Source organism: Triturus cristatus, chromosome 2_2, assembly GCF_964204655.1.
Source record: "Triturus cristatus chromosome 2_2, aTriCri1.1, whole genome shotgun sequence".
In the NCBI taxonomy this organism is placed as follows: domain Eukaryota; kingdom Metazoa; phylum Chordata; class Amphibia; order Caudata; family Salamandridae; genus Triturus; species Triturus cristatus.
This window is the reverse complement of record NC_140582.1, coordinates 1,149,180,119-1,149,196,675: the sequence shown is the minus strand read 5'-3', so window position 1 is coordinate 1,149,196,675 and position 16,557 is coordinate 1,149,180,119. Positions and strand designations below refer to the sequence as shown.

The 16,557-nt window shown below is 46.5% G+C and overlaps 1 protein-coding gene across 1 annotated transcript in view; it reads left to right on the top strand.

Moving 5' to 3' along the window:
* The window catches only part of SLC4A11 (solute carrier family 4 member 11), a 1,034,103-nt gene that overhangs the window by 187,275 nt on the left and 830,271 nt on the right, over positions 1-16,557 (top strand). Inside the window, exon 4 of the mRNA XM_085642688.1 lies at positions 5,837-5,880. Within this exon, the coding sequence (XP_085498814.1) occupies positions 5,837-5,880 (44 nt within the window). The remainder of the gene's footprint in view (positions 1-5,836; positions 5,881-16,557) is intronic.

The window sequence follows — 16,557 nt, the reverse complement described above, 5'->3', positions numbered from 1 at the left end:
CAAAAATGAAAATATGATTAATCACATGGGCGAAACTTAATGCATTACCTATGCTGGTTAATATTGGATTGTGGCATCGCAAGCACCCTCTTAGCCTGCAGGCACATGATACACCAGTGATTCTGGCTGGGCCGCTCTAGCTCCCCAGATATACGTGCGTGTCTCAATTATTTCTTTGAAGAAACTGTTTAAGCTACTATCATATTGACTATTCTTCAGGAGGGTTCTCAGTGATAGAATTGTTTTTTCATACAATCAAATGTCAAGGTGTTTGTTGGGTAGAATATGGACTGCCGTTACGTACTGATAATTGTCCTTATAAAATTCTTCCAGCCAGTGTTTTTGGCTCTAGAGACTAGAGAGTAATGTTCCGTGGTTAAGGGGTGAGGGAAAGCATTTTATGGGCAAGTGGATATTTGTGTTTACATGAGAACTGGAAAATTTTGATAATAAACCTGGAAGAAAACACCGCAACATCTGCACCATTTCTTTAATACAAGGACTGTTACTTTTTACATCAACTACTTCTTGTTGCTCCAGTGTCATATTGTAGTTTTAGAATTAAAGGGGTTTTCCAACTCAGCGAGTACCGTCACCTTGTAGAAGAGGTAATTTAATAAGCTGGTCAAAAGTACAAGGCCTGAACTGACCAGTACAACTTGATTTTCACACGATGCAGTGCTCGAGGATTGACACTTTCCCCACTTCTGATATGCAAACATTGGAATTTTAAAGTGTTTCCGTATTGGAAACTAAGTACCGTATATTAGGGTGTTTGTTCTGGGAACACCAGAATGCATCTCTAATGTAAACGTCGCATGTATCTTTGGCAGTTAAACAACATTAATTTGAATACATTCAAAGGTTTACCAGGCAAACAACATAATCAAGCGTAATCCTAGCCAAGAATTTCCTTGCGCACAGCAAGGGTCAGTTAATTTCCAGCACTTTCTTTGGAGGAGAGCAAATTGTAGATGATTTATTAAATGCCTAGACGATACTATCTGCTAACCCAAAATGCAAATTTATGCTTATTTATTCTTTTTAAAGAAGTTATTCTGCTTACTTTGGATAATGAGTTTGGAACGTGGAACCGCGCTGCATTGTATTTCTTTTAAATTTGATTTTCTACGTGTGTTTCCCACGTTTGTTTTGTAATGTAATGTCTTCAGATAATTTTAATTGTATATTATTTTCACGAGTATTACTTTCATAAGTGTATTTTTAACAGGTTGAAAAAGTCTTTTCTGGCAGAATAAGGGGCTTGATAATGGGTGGCACACCCATTCTTTGTAAAGGGTTGCAAGCACACTTTTAGAATCACATTTAAACACCTGGCCCATGTGAAATTAAACAGAAGCAAAAAGGTCACCTGTTGCAACACTTTTGTATCCTTATCTGATAGAAACTTCAAGCCGCAGATTCCTTACATTAGAATATTCTGCAGGCGCTAGACTGTATCCAGAAAATCTTGAGGAGTACTCTGCGTGCTGTGAAAAGGTTTCATTTGCCATGGTGATGCGTGTGGGAGCTAAGGTCCTGGACCATACGCTGCCCTCGGTGGCAGTGAAGACCAGTGTCCTGATAGAGGTGCTTCAATCAGGGGTAGCCTCCACCAAACCTCTTCTCTATTTTAACGAAGCCCTCACTGATGTGCTGTTTGGGGCCTTGGCCAAACCCTGCATAGGGGCTCCTGTGTGCAGGATGATCGCCACTGCCCCCCTCCTGGGGATCCAGCATTCCTTACCCAGCACCCCGCCCAGGAGAGCCTGGTCATCCAGGCCTCCACATCCAAGGTTAACCCTGCCGCATTCCCTACCATGCCACTGGATAGGGAATCCAAGAGGCTTGACACCTTTGACAAGAGGATTTTCTCTTCCACAAGCCTTGAACTGCGGTCAAGTGAACATTGTCTGCCTTTTGGGCCAGTATTCCCTCACAGCATCGGGCTTGGTTGTGAAAGTGCTTTCTATGGTCTCCGAGGCTGCCTGGGCCATGCTGATGGCAAGTACGCAGCAAGGTTCATGATACGCTGAGGTCTGGACACCACAGATTCACTAGGTAGAGCAATTGCTTCCTGAGTGGCGCTTCATCACCACATGTGGCTGAGGTCAACTGGCTTCTCAAGGGAAGTCCAGGCATCCCTTATGAACATGCCTTTGGAATGCACTTGCCTGTTTGTCGACAATGTATATTCAGAGCTCGAGCACTTGGACATTCGAGCCACCACCTGGTTGTTAGGATTCTCCATTGCCCCACGCCAGCCCATTCTGCCTTCCTTCAGTTGCTATGGTAGGGGCTACCAGCTGCATCCATTTCAACCCGGCCAGCAGGCACCCCAGTTCTTTCTTTGTCGTGGCTCCCAAAAGCCACGTGGGACAGAAAGCCACAGATCCTGCTAGTACACCACCCCCTGGCAGCCACAGCCTCCAAACCCCTATAGTATGCCCTCACAGCATCACAGGCAGCCCGTCTGCAGCAGGATCAAGCACCTCTTGCCCTGTTGGCAGTCCATCACTACACCCTTCCATTCATGGAAACCCCTTCCCATGGCACCATCCTCAGATCAACTGATGGAAGATCACCTTTCCTTGCAGCATCAGGAAGTGCAGGCTGTTTAACCAAATGAGCCATCCAGAGGGCACCAACAATTAAGTAGGTCGTTATTCCGGCTTCCTTCTGGTGCAGAAGGAATGAGGCCTACCCCGTATTTAGACCTGCACCCTCTATACTGCTGCCTGAAAAAGAAGAAATTAAAAATGCTCATGTTGGCTCAGGTCCTGTCTGCCCTAGAGACTGGATGGTAGCGTTGGACTTGCAGGACGCACATTTCCATATACCGGTCCTGCTGGCCCACAGACATTACCTTCGGTTCACGCTGGGCCATGGGCACTTTCACTTCGCTGCCCTCCCCTTTGGCCTTAACAGTGTTAAAACTTATGTCTGTGGTTGCAGGCCATCTGTGGCATTCAGGAGTTCGTCTTCCCCTACGTCGACGACTGGCTGTTGAAGGTGAGCTCACCCAAGGCTGTCATTACCCACCTTCCGACTACGGCAGACCTCCTGCGGGTTTCTCTATCAAAGTGCCAAAGTCACACCTGACTCCCTTCTTAGATGCTCTTTCATTGTATCCATTCTGGACGCAGTGCAGTTCCACGCCTTTTCTCCATAGCGGCGAGTTCCAGGATATTCAGTCTAGGCTTCTGATGTTTCAGCCTCTATCCTGGATTTCTGGGAGACTGAGGCTGCTGGGACTTCTGACCTCCTGAATGCTGTTGGTACAACTTATCCACTGGCATATGCATGCTCTACATGGGATCTGAAGTGCCAATGGATGCAGCATCAGGGGGATCTCTCTGACCTAGTCCAGATGTCGGCGGGAATAGCAAAAGACCTGCAGTGTGGCTCACAAACCGAGATTCGGTCAGCAGCAGACAACTCTTCCTTACCTACCCAGATCTGACAGTGGTGACAGATGTCACTCCTGGGTTGGGCTTCCATTCGAGAAAGGTGGAGATCAGAGGACTCTGATCTCTGGTGAAGACTCAGCAGTCTGTTGGATTTGAGAGCGTTTCACTTTGTATTGAAGGCCTCAAAGCCCCCTCCCCGCCACCACCTTCCATCATGGGAAGGCTTGTTCAGGTGTACAAGGACAGCACTACTGCCTTGTTGCACTGCAACACACAGGGTCAGGTGGATCCCGTACTCCTGGCATGGGCATCAGACCTCCGATCAGGCTGCCCCTTCAGGAGGATCTCCTGTCACAGCAGCAGGCCAGGGTTCTGCACCCGAACATGCTCACTGCTTCATGCATGGAGATTAAGCGGCAACAGTTGAGTTTTTGATCTCCCTCTCGAAGTCTGTGAGGTCATATTGGCAGCCAGGCGTTTCGCCACAAAGACCATATATGTGTGCTGTTGACAGGTTTGTGGATTGGTGCACTGACATGTTGATCCTCTGTCCTCACCCTTGTCCGAATTGTTGCTGTTTGTTTTGACTTCTGCCTGCTTTGGGGACAGTTAAAGATTATCTTTTGTCCATTTTGGGTTTTTTGAGGTTGCAGGGTCAACCCTCCCTGTTCAAGTCACCTGTTGCCACACTTTTCTAAAGGTTACCAACATATGTTTCCCCGATACCTTTTGTTATGCACCAATGGGAACTTAATTTGGTTATAACTTTCTAAATGTGTTTACCGTTTGAACCCATGCATATTTGCCACCTAAGACTTCTGACTTTCAAGATAGTAGTCTTGAGCCCATCACATCCGTTATGAGGGTCAGCAAGCTGCATGTGCTTTCTGTGTCTACCCTCCTTACCCCATCTTCTTCCCAGACAAACTGGTTCTTCCCACCTGTGCGTCCTTGGCGCCCATGTCTGCCAAAGGATCACACTGTCAACCTTGTTTGCTCTGTCTTACCCCTTCAAGGATGAAGAGAGACTCCACTGCTTGGGGACAAGAGTGTTGATGTTTTAGATCAATAGCACAAGATATCACCGGGTGGTCAATGAGCTTGTTGGGTTCGCTGGACCGAAGAACAAAACAGTGTAGAAATGGACCATCTCCAGGTGGATTGTACTCTGCACTAAAAGTGCTACTCATTGGCCAAAAAGTAACTCCTGAGGGTTTGCGGTCTCATTCCACTGGAGCCAAAGCTGCGACTGCTGCGTCAGCTTCTGGGGTTCCCATCCTTGACATCTTGGTCCCCCGCACATTGGCCCCCCTCTTTTGGTCCCCCACCTTCACCTGTTCCCTCTGTTCGTACTCTTGGCATCAAAGTCAGTCATGACCTTTCGATGCACAGTCAGATCAGCTCCGTCGTTTCTTCATGTTTTTTGTCCCTTCGTCTCATCCGGAAGATCTCTCGGTTCTTTTCCACTGATGCCCTCAAAACCATAGTATTGGCTCTTGTCATCTCCCGCATTGACTATGGAAATGGACTGTATGTAGGCATTCCTGCTTTTCAATCTCGCCGACTTCAGGCCATTCAAAATCAAGCTGCTCGCCTTATTCTTTCTCTTCCTAAATTTTCTCACATCACTCCTGCACTCAAATCTCTTCACTGGCTTCCTGTACACTTTCGATCTTTTTTTAAATTGGCCTGTCTAGCCTTTCAGGCTCATTCCCGTTCCGCTCCTCTTTTCATCACCTCTCTCATTTCTTCTTATGCCCCCTGTCGCACCCTTCGCTCTTCTTCTTTGTCTCTCTTGCACATCCCTCGTTTTCGTAAATCCAGAACCGGGGGCACTCGCCTTTCGGTTCTGGCCCCTCAGCTCTGGAATAGTCTCCCCCTTTCTATCCGTTCTATTCCCATTTATTCCCTTTTTCGTAAAGCTTTAAAAACCTTCCTCTTCTCTCAGGCTTTCTCTCCCTAACCCTTCGGTCTGATTTATGTGAGTCTTGATCAGGTTTTAGCGCCAGGAAGCCGCTTGGCCGCAGTGCGCTTTATCAAATATCTTTTTCATTTCATTTCATTTCATTTCATTTCATCTGTCGGACTGTGTTGTGGGCATCTTTGCCCACGTTCACCAACCGCTACTGCCTTGAGAGTCAGGTCTATCGTGACGGGCACTTTGCCTGTTTGGTTCTCCAGGACTATTTGATCTGAACCAGCTCACAGACCCTCCTCCAGGAATATATTGCTTTATCTATCCTGAGGTAAGGAATCTGCGGCTAGAAGTCTCTATCAAATGAGTTATTTACCTGCAGTAACACCTTCACACACGTATAGCAGTTTACCGTTCTGATTCTGTGCTGCACTATGAATGATGTTCATGTGATATTGATTATCCATAAATTAGTTCATAAAAATAAAGCATGCTTTCTTTTTATCACCAGAAAATGACGGTAATGGCTGTGTATTATTGCATACATCAAGGAAAGTAAGTGTTTTTTTTTTTAATTTGCCATGTTACTGCTCAAATGAAATGTACAGAATAAAATAACAAAGTTAAACTACACTTGTCCTTCGATCACAATACCTGTCCAGTTGTTAAAGTTAATTATTCACTTGTAATGCAGACTTGAGCAAAAAGAAATTTGTGGGTTATACATCGCCAAAGTACTAGTCCCAGTATGTTCTCACTCACCAGAGAATGCATCCCCTCATGGAGGGATTACCAAGTGATGGATAGCAATTCAGAACATGTCCTACAGATTACTAATTGATTAATTTCCTTGCTAAAAATTCTAAAAGTGTAGTACAGATGTCTCCTCAAGTGTTTGTGTAGGGATTGTGAGAAACTGATATCAATAATTGACCCTCATTCAATACGCCTTTGACATTTTTATTCTGATGACGATTCCTGCCTCAGCCTGCACCTGAAGCTCCGGAAAGAAAACAAGACCTAACTTTAACATGGCTCAGGCCTGCGGTGACAGAGACAGCCATCTTCAATCGAGGCCACAGTCCTCACATTCTTCAGAGAAGTGGAAGAAGCATAAACTCAGGAAGGGTAGGTCACCTACACACCCTCAGTCTCCCACAAGAACTTCATCCTCTGAACCAGAGTTGGTAGTCGTGAAGCCTGCAGATCCTTCGAGTGGCCCACTACCAGTATCTCCACAAGACCAGGCCCGGACAACTTCTATCTACTCTGGCTCCATGCTACTGGTAATCCCAGCTACAGCAGTACCTGGCCCATCATTCCTGGAATAGCAAACAACAACTTCTTACCCAGAGATCTCAATCCTAGTCTTAGACCATGACTCATTTGTTAATTCGAAATATAGCATCTTTGTGTGCGCAATAGTTGCAGCCGATCCATGGTGCCCATGGCGCCATTAGGACTTCCGATGTTTATGCCTTTGGAACCAACACTGAAGCGGTTTGCCAACACTGAAGCTGTTTGGGTCCTCCCTTCAGGACCAACGCAGATGGTTTTGTCTTATTCTCCGGTGCACCTTTACTTAGCGATGCAACCATCTACATCATGGCTGGCTCTTCCACATAGGCCACCTACACCGTGCCACCTTTACTGCCATGGTGGCGTATAGGGATTGACCGGCAGTCTCACTCCTCCATGACTGTGCCACAGAATAGATTGTGAACAGATTGTGAAGAGAGGCAAAGACTCCTGGAGGAGGAAGAATACAGGCATAGGATTCTTGTCTTAATTGGCTCTGACTTTAATCCTTTGAACCTGTATGCATACAGCGACAAGGGTGGGGCAGACCAAGACCTTGAGCTGATTGGCCTGCCATCTGCCAGCAGATTGGCTACCTCTCCTGAGGTGAAGATGGAGTTTCCCCACAAGACCACCTACACTAGTGGTGATGGTCTGTCACTCTGTGGTGAAAAAAGCTTCAGAAGTCCTCTAACTACAGCGCCCGATAGTGGAAGTGAAAACTAGCATCTTCACTGAGATACTACTTCCTACTGTAGAACCCCTACTACCTTTCGATGAGGCCTTGCTGGACCTACTCATAGCAGAGTGGGAAACCCCACCTTAGCACTGGTGGTCTACAAGCTAGTGGTAAGACGCTACCACCCTGCACCAGGGGTTCCACCTTTCTTCTCACCACATTCATCACCAGAAAGTCTGGTTATCCATGCCTCCTGCTCCTCTGGATAGTTGGGCAGCACCTTTCCTTCTATTCCTGCACACAGAGAATCCAAACAGGAGGCCTGGGGTAAGAATTTCTCCGCAGCTAGCATAGCTCTGAACTCTTTCAATGCCGCCTATCTTCTATAGTGATACAGCCACGCCTTCTGGGGCATGGCCAAGCGGAGAACATCCTGCTTTCCTGATCATAGGAAATCCCACTTCCAGGAAGTGGTGAAGATGTCCAGAATGCATCATGCCATATTATCAAATCTGGTTTGGACACCACCAGTTCTGTGGTGTGTGCTTTGTGTACTTCCATCTCCTTGTGGTGACACGCCTTTCTTCAGGCTGATGGTTTCTCCTCTGACTTGCAGGCCAACTTAATGGACCTCCCTTTAGACACGTTTAAGAACCAAGCTGACTGCTTTGGAATGATTCAAGGGTAGTAAAGCCACCACTCGCTCCTTGGGGCTTCAGCTTCTTTCACAACCCGGGATGAATGCCAGTTTCAGCATTTTCAAGGCTTTGCACAAGGATGTTCCTTTTGCCATTGTCGGGGCCAGAGGTGGAGGCAGTGCATCTCTACGGCAAGCCTCTTCCACCGTCTCTTTTCCTCCCCTGTGCCACCAGGAAAGCAGGTCTAGTTTGCTTTCCTAAACACGCATGCAACCTTTTCAGATGGAAAGTATTTTCCATTCTCTTGGTGCAGAAGGCCATTTAATTTGAACCATTGAGACCTCCAAATCATAGGTTACACACTAACCTTCCTTTAGGCTCCACACTCACCTCCCTCCAGACCACCTTTCCATCCTACAACAAGACGTATCAACACACCTATAGGAAGGAGCTGTGGGGCCAGAGCAGGAGATGGAACAAGGATACTTCAGATAGGTCCTTGTTCCAAAAAATGATGGTGGTCTCCGTCTGATCCTGGGCCTCAGAGACTTGAATTGTTCCTCAGAAAGGAGAAGTTCAAGATGCTGGCCCTAGCTCAGGTGCTAATTGTTTTGGAAGCTGGAGACTGAATGATGTCATTCTACCTGCAGGAGATGCATATTTCCACGCTCCGGTCGTGCAGTCTCAACAAATTACTTGTATTTAGTGGTGGGTTCTATGCACTACCAATTTACATTTAGCTAAATATCAGCATTGTGAGTCTTTACCAAGGTGTTGATGGTGTTTGCATCCCATCTAAGTAGGTCGGGCATCTCAATTTTCCTGTATCTGAACGATTGGCTGATGGAAGCGGGTTTGCCAGAGGTGATGACGTGTTTGCCGTCAACAATCTTGTTACTGCTCGACCTTGGATTTTTAATCAATGATCCCAAATCTCACATGGAGCTCCTCAGTGTCTCCAGTGCATAGGATCAGTTCTGGACACTCCCTTTCTCTACGCCTTCCCTGTACTCTGTGAATTGTCGATAACCAGGATTAGGTCCCATCTTCTCCAGATGGCAGGCAAGTTATTCTTGAAAAGTTTTCAGCTGTTAAGTGTTCTCACTTTCTGTATTCTCCTGGTCTCTTATGCATGTTGGCATATGAGGGCTTCGCATTGGTGCCTCCACAGGCCGTGGTTGAAGTACAGGGGAGACCTGTCGGACTTCATCATCTTCCAGAGAGCTGCAGCGGTTGTTGTTTGATGGGGGAATGATCTAAACCTGCACTGTGGGAAGAGCTTCAGTCCCCTTCCTACTATGGCCAGGGCAGTAATGACTGCCTACACTGTCTGGCCCATCAAGAGGACCTGGAGGGCAGAGGCCTTTGGTCTCCAAAGGCACAGGTGCTTCACATCAACCTCATGGAACTGCTGGCATTTTTGGCTGGTACTTCAGGCCTTCTTCCCCTCCATCCAAAGTTGATCTTTAAGATCATCAGAGCCAGCAGCCTGAACCGGCATTATCTTGCCGATAACAAGTTGCGCCTCCTGCCGGAAGTACACTTGTTCGCCTCCTCAGAAAACACTCAGTGGCAGTATTTCCGTGCCCTATAGTAGCTGATGAGGGGAGCTTTGGAGTATGTTTAAGTTGAGGTGAAACGTATTGTTGCACAATGTGGTTTCCTCATACCCTTAATTCCTCCTGGTCTGAGGAAAATTAGCCAAAACCGGGCCCAAGTCATTCTCATTACCTTATATTGGCCAAGGAGTCATCAAGCTTCTATTCAGACTGACCTTCTCTTGCAGTCGGAGCGAAGTCTCTGAAGCTTCATGTCTGCTCCTGGAGACAAAAGACTTTCTTTTCATCTTGTTGTCCCTTCACAAAATCTGCTTGGTCTGGGAAATGGAATGGTTTATTTTCATAGTGTACAGACAACAACGTAGACCCTCTTCAGGAGTGGTTGTTACACATTTTGCAGTTCAAGCTCTCCCTAGTCTAGAGAGGATGTGCGCTTGATACTGTTAAAGGGTGTTTTGCTACATTGTCTGTGTTCCTCTGTCTCCCATACCAATCTTCCCTGTTCAAAACCACTATTATGATGTGTGTTTTCTAAGAAGTTGACTAATTTTTTTCCACCAACACTTTGTTGTGGTCCATTGGGACCGTAACCTTGTTTTAACATTTCTGATGGGGACTCATTTTGAGTCCCTATACAGTTGCCAGTTGTGGATAGTAACCCTCAAAACACTGTTTGAGACATTTGTGCTGTAGTTGCACATGCTGTGCATAAGTCCGCCATCTAGCATTGGGCCTGGATGGTTATACCTTGTTTTTTGTGCGAAGAAGTTGTTTGAGTCATAAGGTTGTGTGACTCCTCTCTCTGGTGATACTGCTCATGGGCATCAACTCCATTTATAGATTGTTTTTTTACGCCAACTGGATCAGATGTAAACTCTCGCGCTCCGGTTAAAGATCCTTTCCGACTCCCTTCGGTTCGCTAGCTCGTGGATCCTTCAAATCGACTGTGTTGTCTTGATTGCAAATAACATTTGCGCGTTGTGTTCTTTGACTCTCTTCTACTGGCCATGCCCGGTCGCCCCTCTTTTACGTCAACAGAATTTTCGGAGAAAGCTGCTGATGAAACGCACTCCTGTGCGTCTCCAAATGCTCTCACACCAACCAACATTCAGTTTGCCGTCTATGCCTCTTGCCCAATCAAGAGGATACCTATGAGGCCTGCAAATTTTTTTTGTTCCAAAAAGACTTCAAGATTGATGTGCCTGCCACCAAGAAATACTTTGTAGACAAGCAGATGACTTATCAGATATCTTCGGTCGCCAGGAGGAAGAAGAGAAGGCATTGGCAGCTGAAGAGAAATTCTTGTCCATCCATGATTCCGACTCTGGTTTTGACATGGAACAAGATTCAGCCATTTTCAAGTCTGCTAAGAAACATTGGATCGTGTGCACAGCTTTCCTCAATCCAAAGTAAAAAAAAATCTGTTCCATCTGAAATAAGCTGCTCACTGTTCGCCACTGCAGAAAAGCCATGGCGAGTACCGACATAGATTCGGAAGCCCCGCCCCTGACCTCAGACCACCTCTTTGGCCCTCAGGTAAACACATCGCTTGAATAAATGAAAAAGGACACTGATGTCGCTAAATCAATGGGGGCTTAAAAACGCCCATATTTCGGGGGTGCTTTCGTAAGCCCAATTTCAAACACGGTGGTAGGTATGCCTTCACTGACACCACAGGGTCTTCCTATAAAAATCAGGGACAATCCTCCACTGGTAAAACCTTTTACAGGGGAGTCTACAGAGGAAATAATTTCGAGACCCTCTGGCGCTGAAATAATACCTGGACCGCAAATACAAACAACAAACAGTGACTTTTTACCATTCCCCAGAGCACTTAACACCGGTCAGGACGTCTTCAGAATTTGTTTTTACCAGAATGGAAAAACATCACAACAGATCAGTGGGTGTTGGACATTATCCTACATGTTTGTCTGGAGCTCATCACAACTCCTCCAAATATTCCACCTTGCAAACACAAACTATCCATACAGCACCAATCTCTCCCCCAACAGGAGATATCAACTCTGTTTCTCAAAGGGGCTATAGAACCAGTCCAAAGACAATATCACGGAACAGGGTTATATTCATTGTGAGAAGTTGGCCTGATATATGATGTCACCAATTCTAGTGTACACCTTGTATCAGTCCAAACAACCCTTATGGTGATTGGTTGTAAAGTCAACCTTATAGACCAGCTATCCTAGTGGTAGCATGGACAAGAGCAGTCTTAGGCTAAACTCTGAATGGCATGTGAAGCCAGCTGTTATACCATATATAATCCCTTGAATACCAAATGAACGGACACCACAACAGATATATATAAAAATAGAATGTATTTATTCTAGTCAAACCCTCAGCACTCTTTGAGATTCGAGGTAAGTACAACACAGTCTTATTTAAGCATACATTAAGTCACACAGGTAAGTAATACAGTTAGGCCCTAGGGGCCACGCAAACGATATTCTAAGTAAGTGGTATGAGGACCACCGTCACGAACACAGGATAGGCCTAGGCCTAGGGAATCGCTGGGGCTACACTATACTACCAACAGTTAGGAAGTGGGAGGCCCACGGGATTCAGGTGCAGAGTGGAAACACTCATGCGTGAAAGTCGATAGAATTACTAGCAGTTAGAATTAAACAGTTTTAGGACACTTCTGGTATAGCTAGAAAGTCGAGACTCGGAAACTAGACCCTAGGATAGTCAATACCCTTGTGAGCACCGAAGTACCCAAGTTACCTAGCTCACGGGCTGCGGGTGCATCGGGTTTCGTCGCGGACTTCTATGGATGCCTGAAGGAAAGTTGCTGACAGGCAGTCAGTGAAGAGTGTCTGTGGATCCCAAGGTGGGGATCAAGAAGGAAGGAACCTGCAAGCAGAAGGGACAGAGTCTAGGTCACCAGCCAGGGGCCGGGAAGGAACCAGGAAGGAACCAGGCGATGTCGTGAAGATGCAGGTAAAGAGGTGAAGCTTGTCGCAGCAGCCACGGGTACCAGGAGACGTCGAGGACGACCAGGACCAGGAGGTGAGCTGTCCCACGAAGGCTCTTGCTGTCGTCGAAGTCGAGTCAGGACCCAACAAGCCTTGGCAAGCGGAACCCACGCAGGATGGAGGACTTGCTTCTGGTGCAGACCAGGAAGGTCTGGGGTGCTTCTCTTTCACAGAGGAGCGGGTGCCAGTCTGGAGGAGCCGGACCAGCAAGATGAAAGTAAAGGTTCGTCGTCGCAGAGGCTACTAGCTAACGGGCCAGCAACCGGACAACACGTCTAGCAACACAGGTGCAGAAGGGCCCCACGCAGAACACGTGAAGTGTGGGGAGCTGGTCTTCTTTGCAGATGGTGCTCGGGAGTGGGGCTTCTCAATTCCCCAAGCACAGCCTCGAGGGAGCCTCGGAAGTCGCGCTAGTCAGTTACTAGCCACTTTTCCCAAGTCGCCGGTCCCACGGCCCTCGTCGCCTCCACGGGTCTCAGCTTCGCTGGAGATGTGGATCTGGGTCAGAGGTGACTGGAAGTCTCGGCGCTGGTCAGTCTCTGCAGTCGTCCCTTGTAGGATTCAGTCGCAAAGCAAGCAGCGGTCGCTGGATGGTGCCTGGTTGCCCAGGGTGGTCACTCCTTGGCCACAAGGGAGATTTCTTCAGTCGAATGTCGAAAGTCCAGAGTTTCTGTTCAAGTTGCAGATTCAGGTTTATCTAATTTAGCAGGGCTCAGCTAGCTACTGATATACTGGGCTAGTTGGCTGGGCTACCTGCAAGGTCCCTCCTATGGGTGGGACCAGGAAGGGGAGTGGCTACACCCCCTTTCCTTTGTCCAGTTTCGCGCCAGAGCTGGGGCTGGAGTGCCCCTGCACCTGTTTGAACTGGACTATGCATGGAGGACCTTGTGTGCCCCAGGCATGTCTCATTCCTTTCAGCCCTCCCTGCCCCAATACACTAAAGTCTGTCTGGGGAGGTGCTAGCACCTCCCCAAGCAGGAAACCTATTGTCCAGGCCTCCCTGGCTGGGAGGGCTCCCAGCTGCAGGAGGTCAGACTCGTGTCTGTGGCAGCAGCATCCATTTTGTGATGCTGAGGCTTTGGTGAGAGTCAAACAGCAAAGTAGGATTTTAACATGTCTCTCCCTCTAGAAGGGAGGAATAATATCCTCATCACCGGAAATGGTATGGGGGTATTATTCCAAAGTGTTAGACACCTTACACGACATGTTTTGATAAAGCCAAACCATAGTTACCATAAGCGTTTAAGATTATAAGGCACTTTAAGAGTATATGGTAGGCTATATCATAGAACAGCTATAAAGACTTGGTTCCGAAAGCTGCAGACAGGCTCAGCTCATGCTAGAGTACCATCTCACATGTTACCAAGCACTCAGCCTCCAGGATTGTTAAGGCCTGCCATAGGAGTGACCGATAGGTACACGTGTGTCTATTTAAGGGTAGATATAGGTATACTATATCTAAGCAAGGGGTGATAACACGCCTTGCCCCAGCTGAGTGATCAGCCAGTTGTGTCTGATTGGAAGGCCAGACTAGGGGTGGCATAATACATGCTGCAGCCCCTGGGAGGCCTAGGGTACACCTATGCCCTGGGTACCTAGGGTACACTGTACAGGGTCTAATAAGGTGATCCTTACCAATTGGGTATGTACCTAGGGTACATGGAGTCCATTTTAAAGAGAGAGCAGACAGTCTGAGACCCTGAATGGCAGGATCTCAGGCCAACTAAGTCGAAAAACCAGCTAGACACTAGGCAAAAAGTTTGGGGGTAACCATAGTCAGATATTCACCTTCCTACATTCATTATACTTTCTCATTCCCAAAAAAGAGGGCTTACTTCGACCCATTCTCTACCTCGGAGCACTAAATCATTATATCCTATCAGAACACTTCCAAATGATCGCTCTTTAGGAAGTGATTCCACTATTGCAAAAAAGAGACTTCATGGCCGCTTTAGACGTAAAGGATGCCTATTTCCACATACACATACATCCCTGACACTGAAAATACTTGTGGTCAGTAGTCCAAGGAAAACATTATCAATTCAATGTTCTTCCCTTTGGAGTCACCACCGCACCTCGGATTTTAACAAAATGCCTAGCAGTAGTGGCGGCACATCTGGGCAGGCAAAACGTACGTGTTTCTTTATTGGGACGATTGACTCCTAAAAGCAAATGGCTCCGACCTTTGCAAAGAACATAAACAAACGCTCACCCTATTACATAAACTAGGGTTTACCATCAATCTGCAAAAATCGCACCTTGAACCATCTCCAGTACAGCCATATTTAGAATCTATACTCAAAGCTCACTTTGACCCGCATACCAAATTGCAGACTGCATACAAAACATTGTCATTAATTCAACCCTTCAACCTGGGACCCAAGTCACAGTCCAAATACTCATGCAACTTTTAGGCATGATGGCTTCCTGCATATCAGTAATCCCACATGTCCGGTTACAAATGAGAACTATGAAAGAATGTCTCTCTAGTCAATGGACACAGTCACTGGGTAAACTGAACGATCTAGTGTTGGTAGACGGCTGCACACATCACTCTCTGCAGTGGTGGGATCCACAAAACCTCTCCAAAGGGCAGCCGTATCTAGACCCAGTTCCACAAGCAATTCTCACAGTGGATGCTTCCCTGACTGGTTGTGGAGCTCATATGCAGAATCTAACAATTCAAGGGGTGTGGGACTTCAAACACTGGAGTCTCCATATCAATTACCTAGAACTTCAAGCTGTTCAACTAGCACTAAAATCATTAATATCTCACCTACTGCTCAAAGTTGTCCTAATACGAATGGACAATATGGCAAAAATGTACTATTTTCCAAAAATGGGGTTGAGGGGGCTGGATGCACTCTACAGTTATCCTGCTTAGCGCAAATCATTTGGCGCTTAGCGATGCATTACAATATTCATATTCTGGCAGAACACTTACCAGGAGTAAGCAATCAAGTTGCAGACCTGTTCAGCAGGACACAGCAACATGTCTACGAAGGGGAACTTAACCACAAAGTTCTCCTACCATACTTTCAAAAGTGGAGTTTCCCCAAATAGATCTGCTTGTGACCCCATAGAACGCAACATGCCCAAACTTCTAATCTAGGTCACCACACCCCCTAACCAAGGGCAACGCTCTATGGATGAACTGGTCATGGATATTTGCCTACACTTTCCACCTCTCCCACTACTTCCATTAGTGGTCAGACAGCTCAGATAGACCTCCCTCACCATAGCTCTCATAGCTCCAACGTGGGCTCGTCAACCATGGTTTACCACACTATTGGAACTCTCCCTAGTCCCGCATGAGACGATTCCCCTTAACTCTGACCTTCTCACACATAACAATGGAAGAATAAGACCTCTCAATCCCAGGGAGATGAACCTTGCAATTAGGCTCCTTAAGTCCTAGAATTTTGGTACTTGTATGGATATTCTTAAACAGAGGCTCGTAGACAAACGACCAGACAATGCTATGCTGTCAAATGGAAATGATTTGTTTTTGACTGTCAGCATCGTAAGATTAACCAATTACATGCACAGATGCAAACAATTCTTTATTTAATTGAATCTTCAAACTTCAGGTCTAGCCTATACGTCAATAGGCTTTCACCTTACTGACATTGCAGCCTACTAACAAAACTGACAATATTTATCTCGGTTTGGAATAGCGGTTATTAAGGCATTTATCAAAGGACTTAAGAATCATTCCACCCAGGGTTCCACCTGCACCAGCATGGAATCTTAATATTGTACTAACAAAACAAGGCTCATGGGGCCTCCATTTGAGCCACTACATTCGTGCCAAATCCAATATTTGTCTTGGAAAGTTGCTTTTCTAGTAGCTATCACTTCACTTAGACATGTTAGTGAGCTCCAGGCATTAACCTTAGAAGAACCATTCTTCCAGCTACATAGGGACAAAATTGTTCTTAGAACAAATCCAAAGTTTCTCCTAAAGTAGTTTTACCTTTTCACATTAATCAGTCAATAGAGTTACCTATCTTCTTTCCACACCCCGACTGTTTCAGGAAGTGCTTTACATACCTTGGATGTGGAAT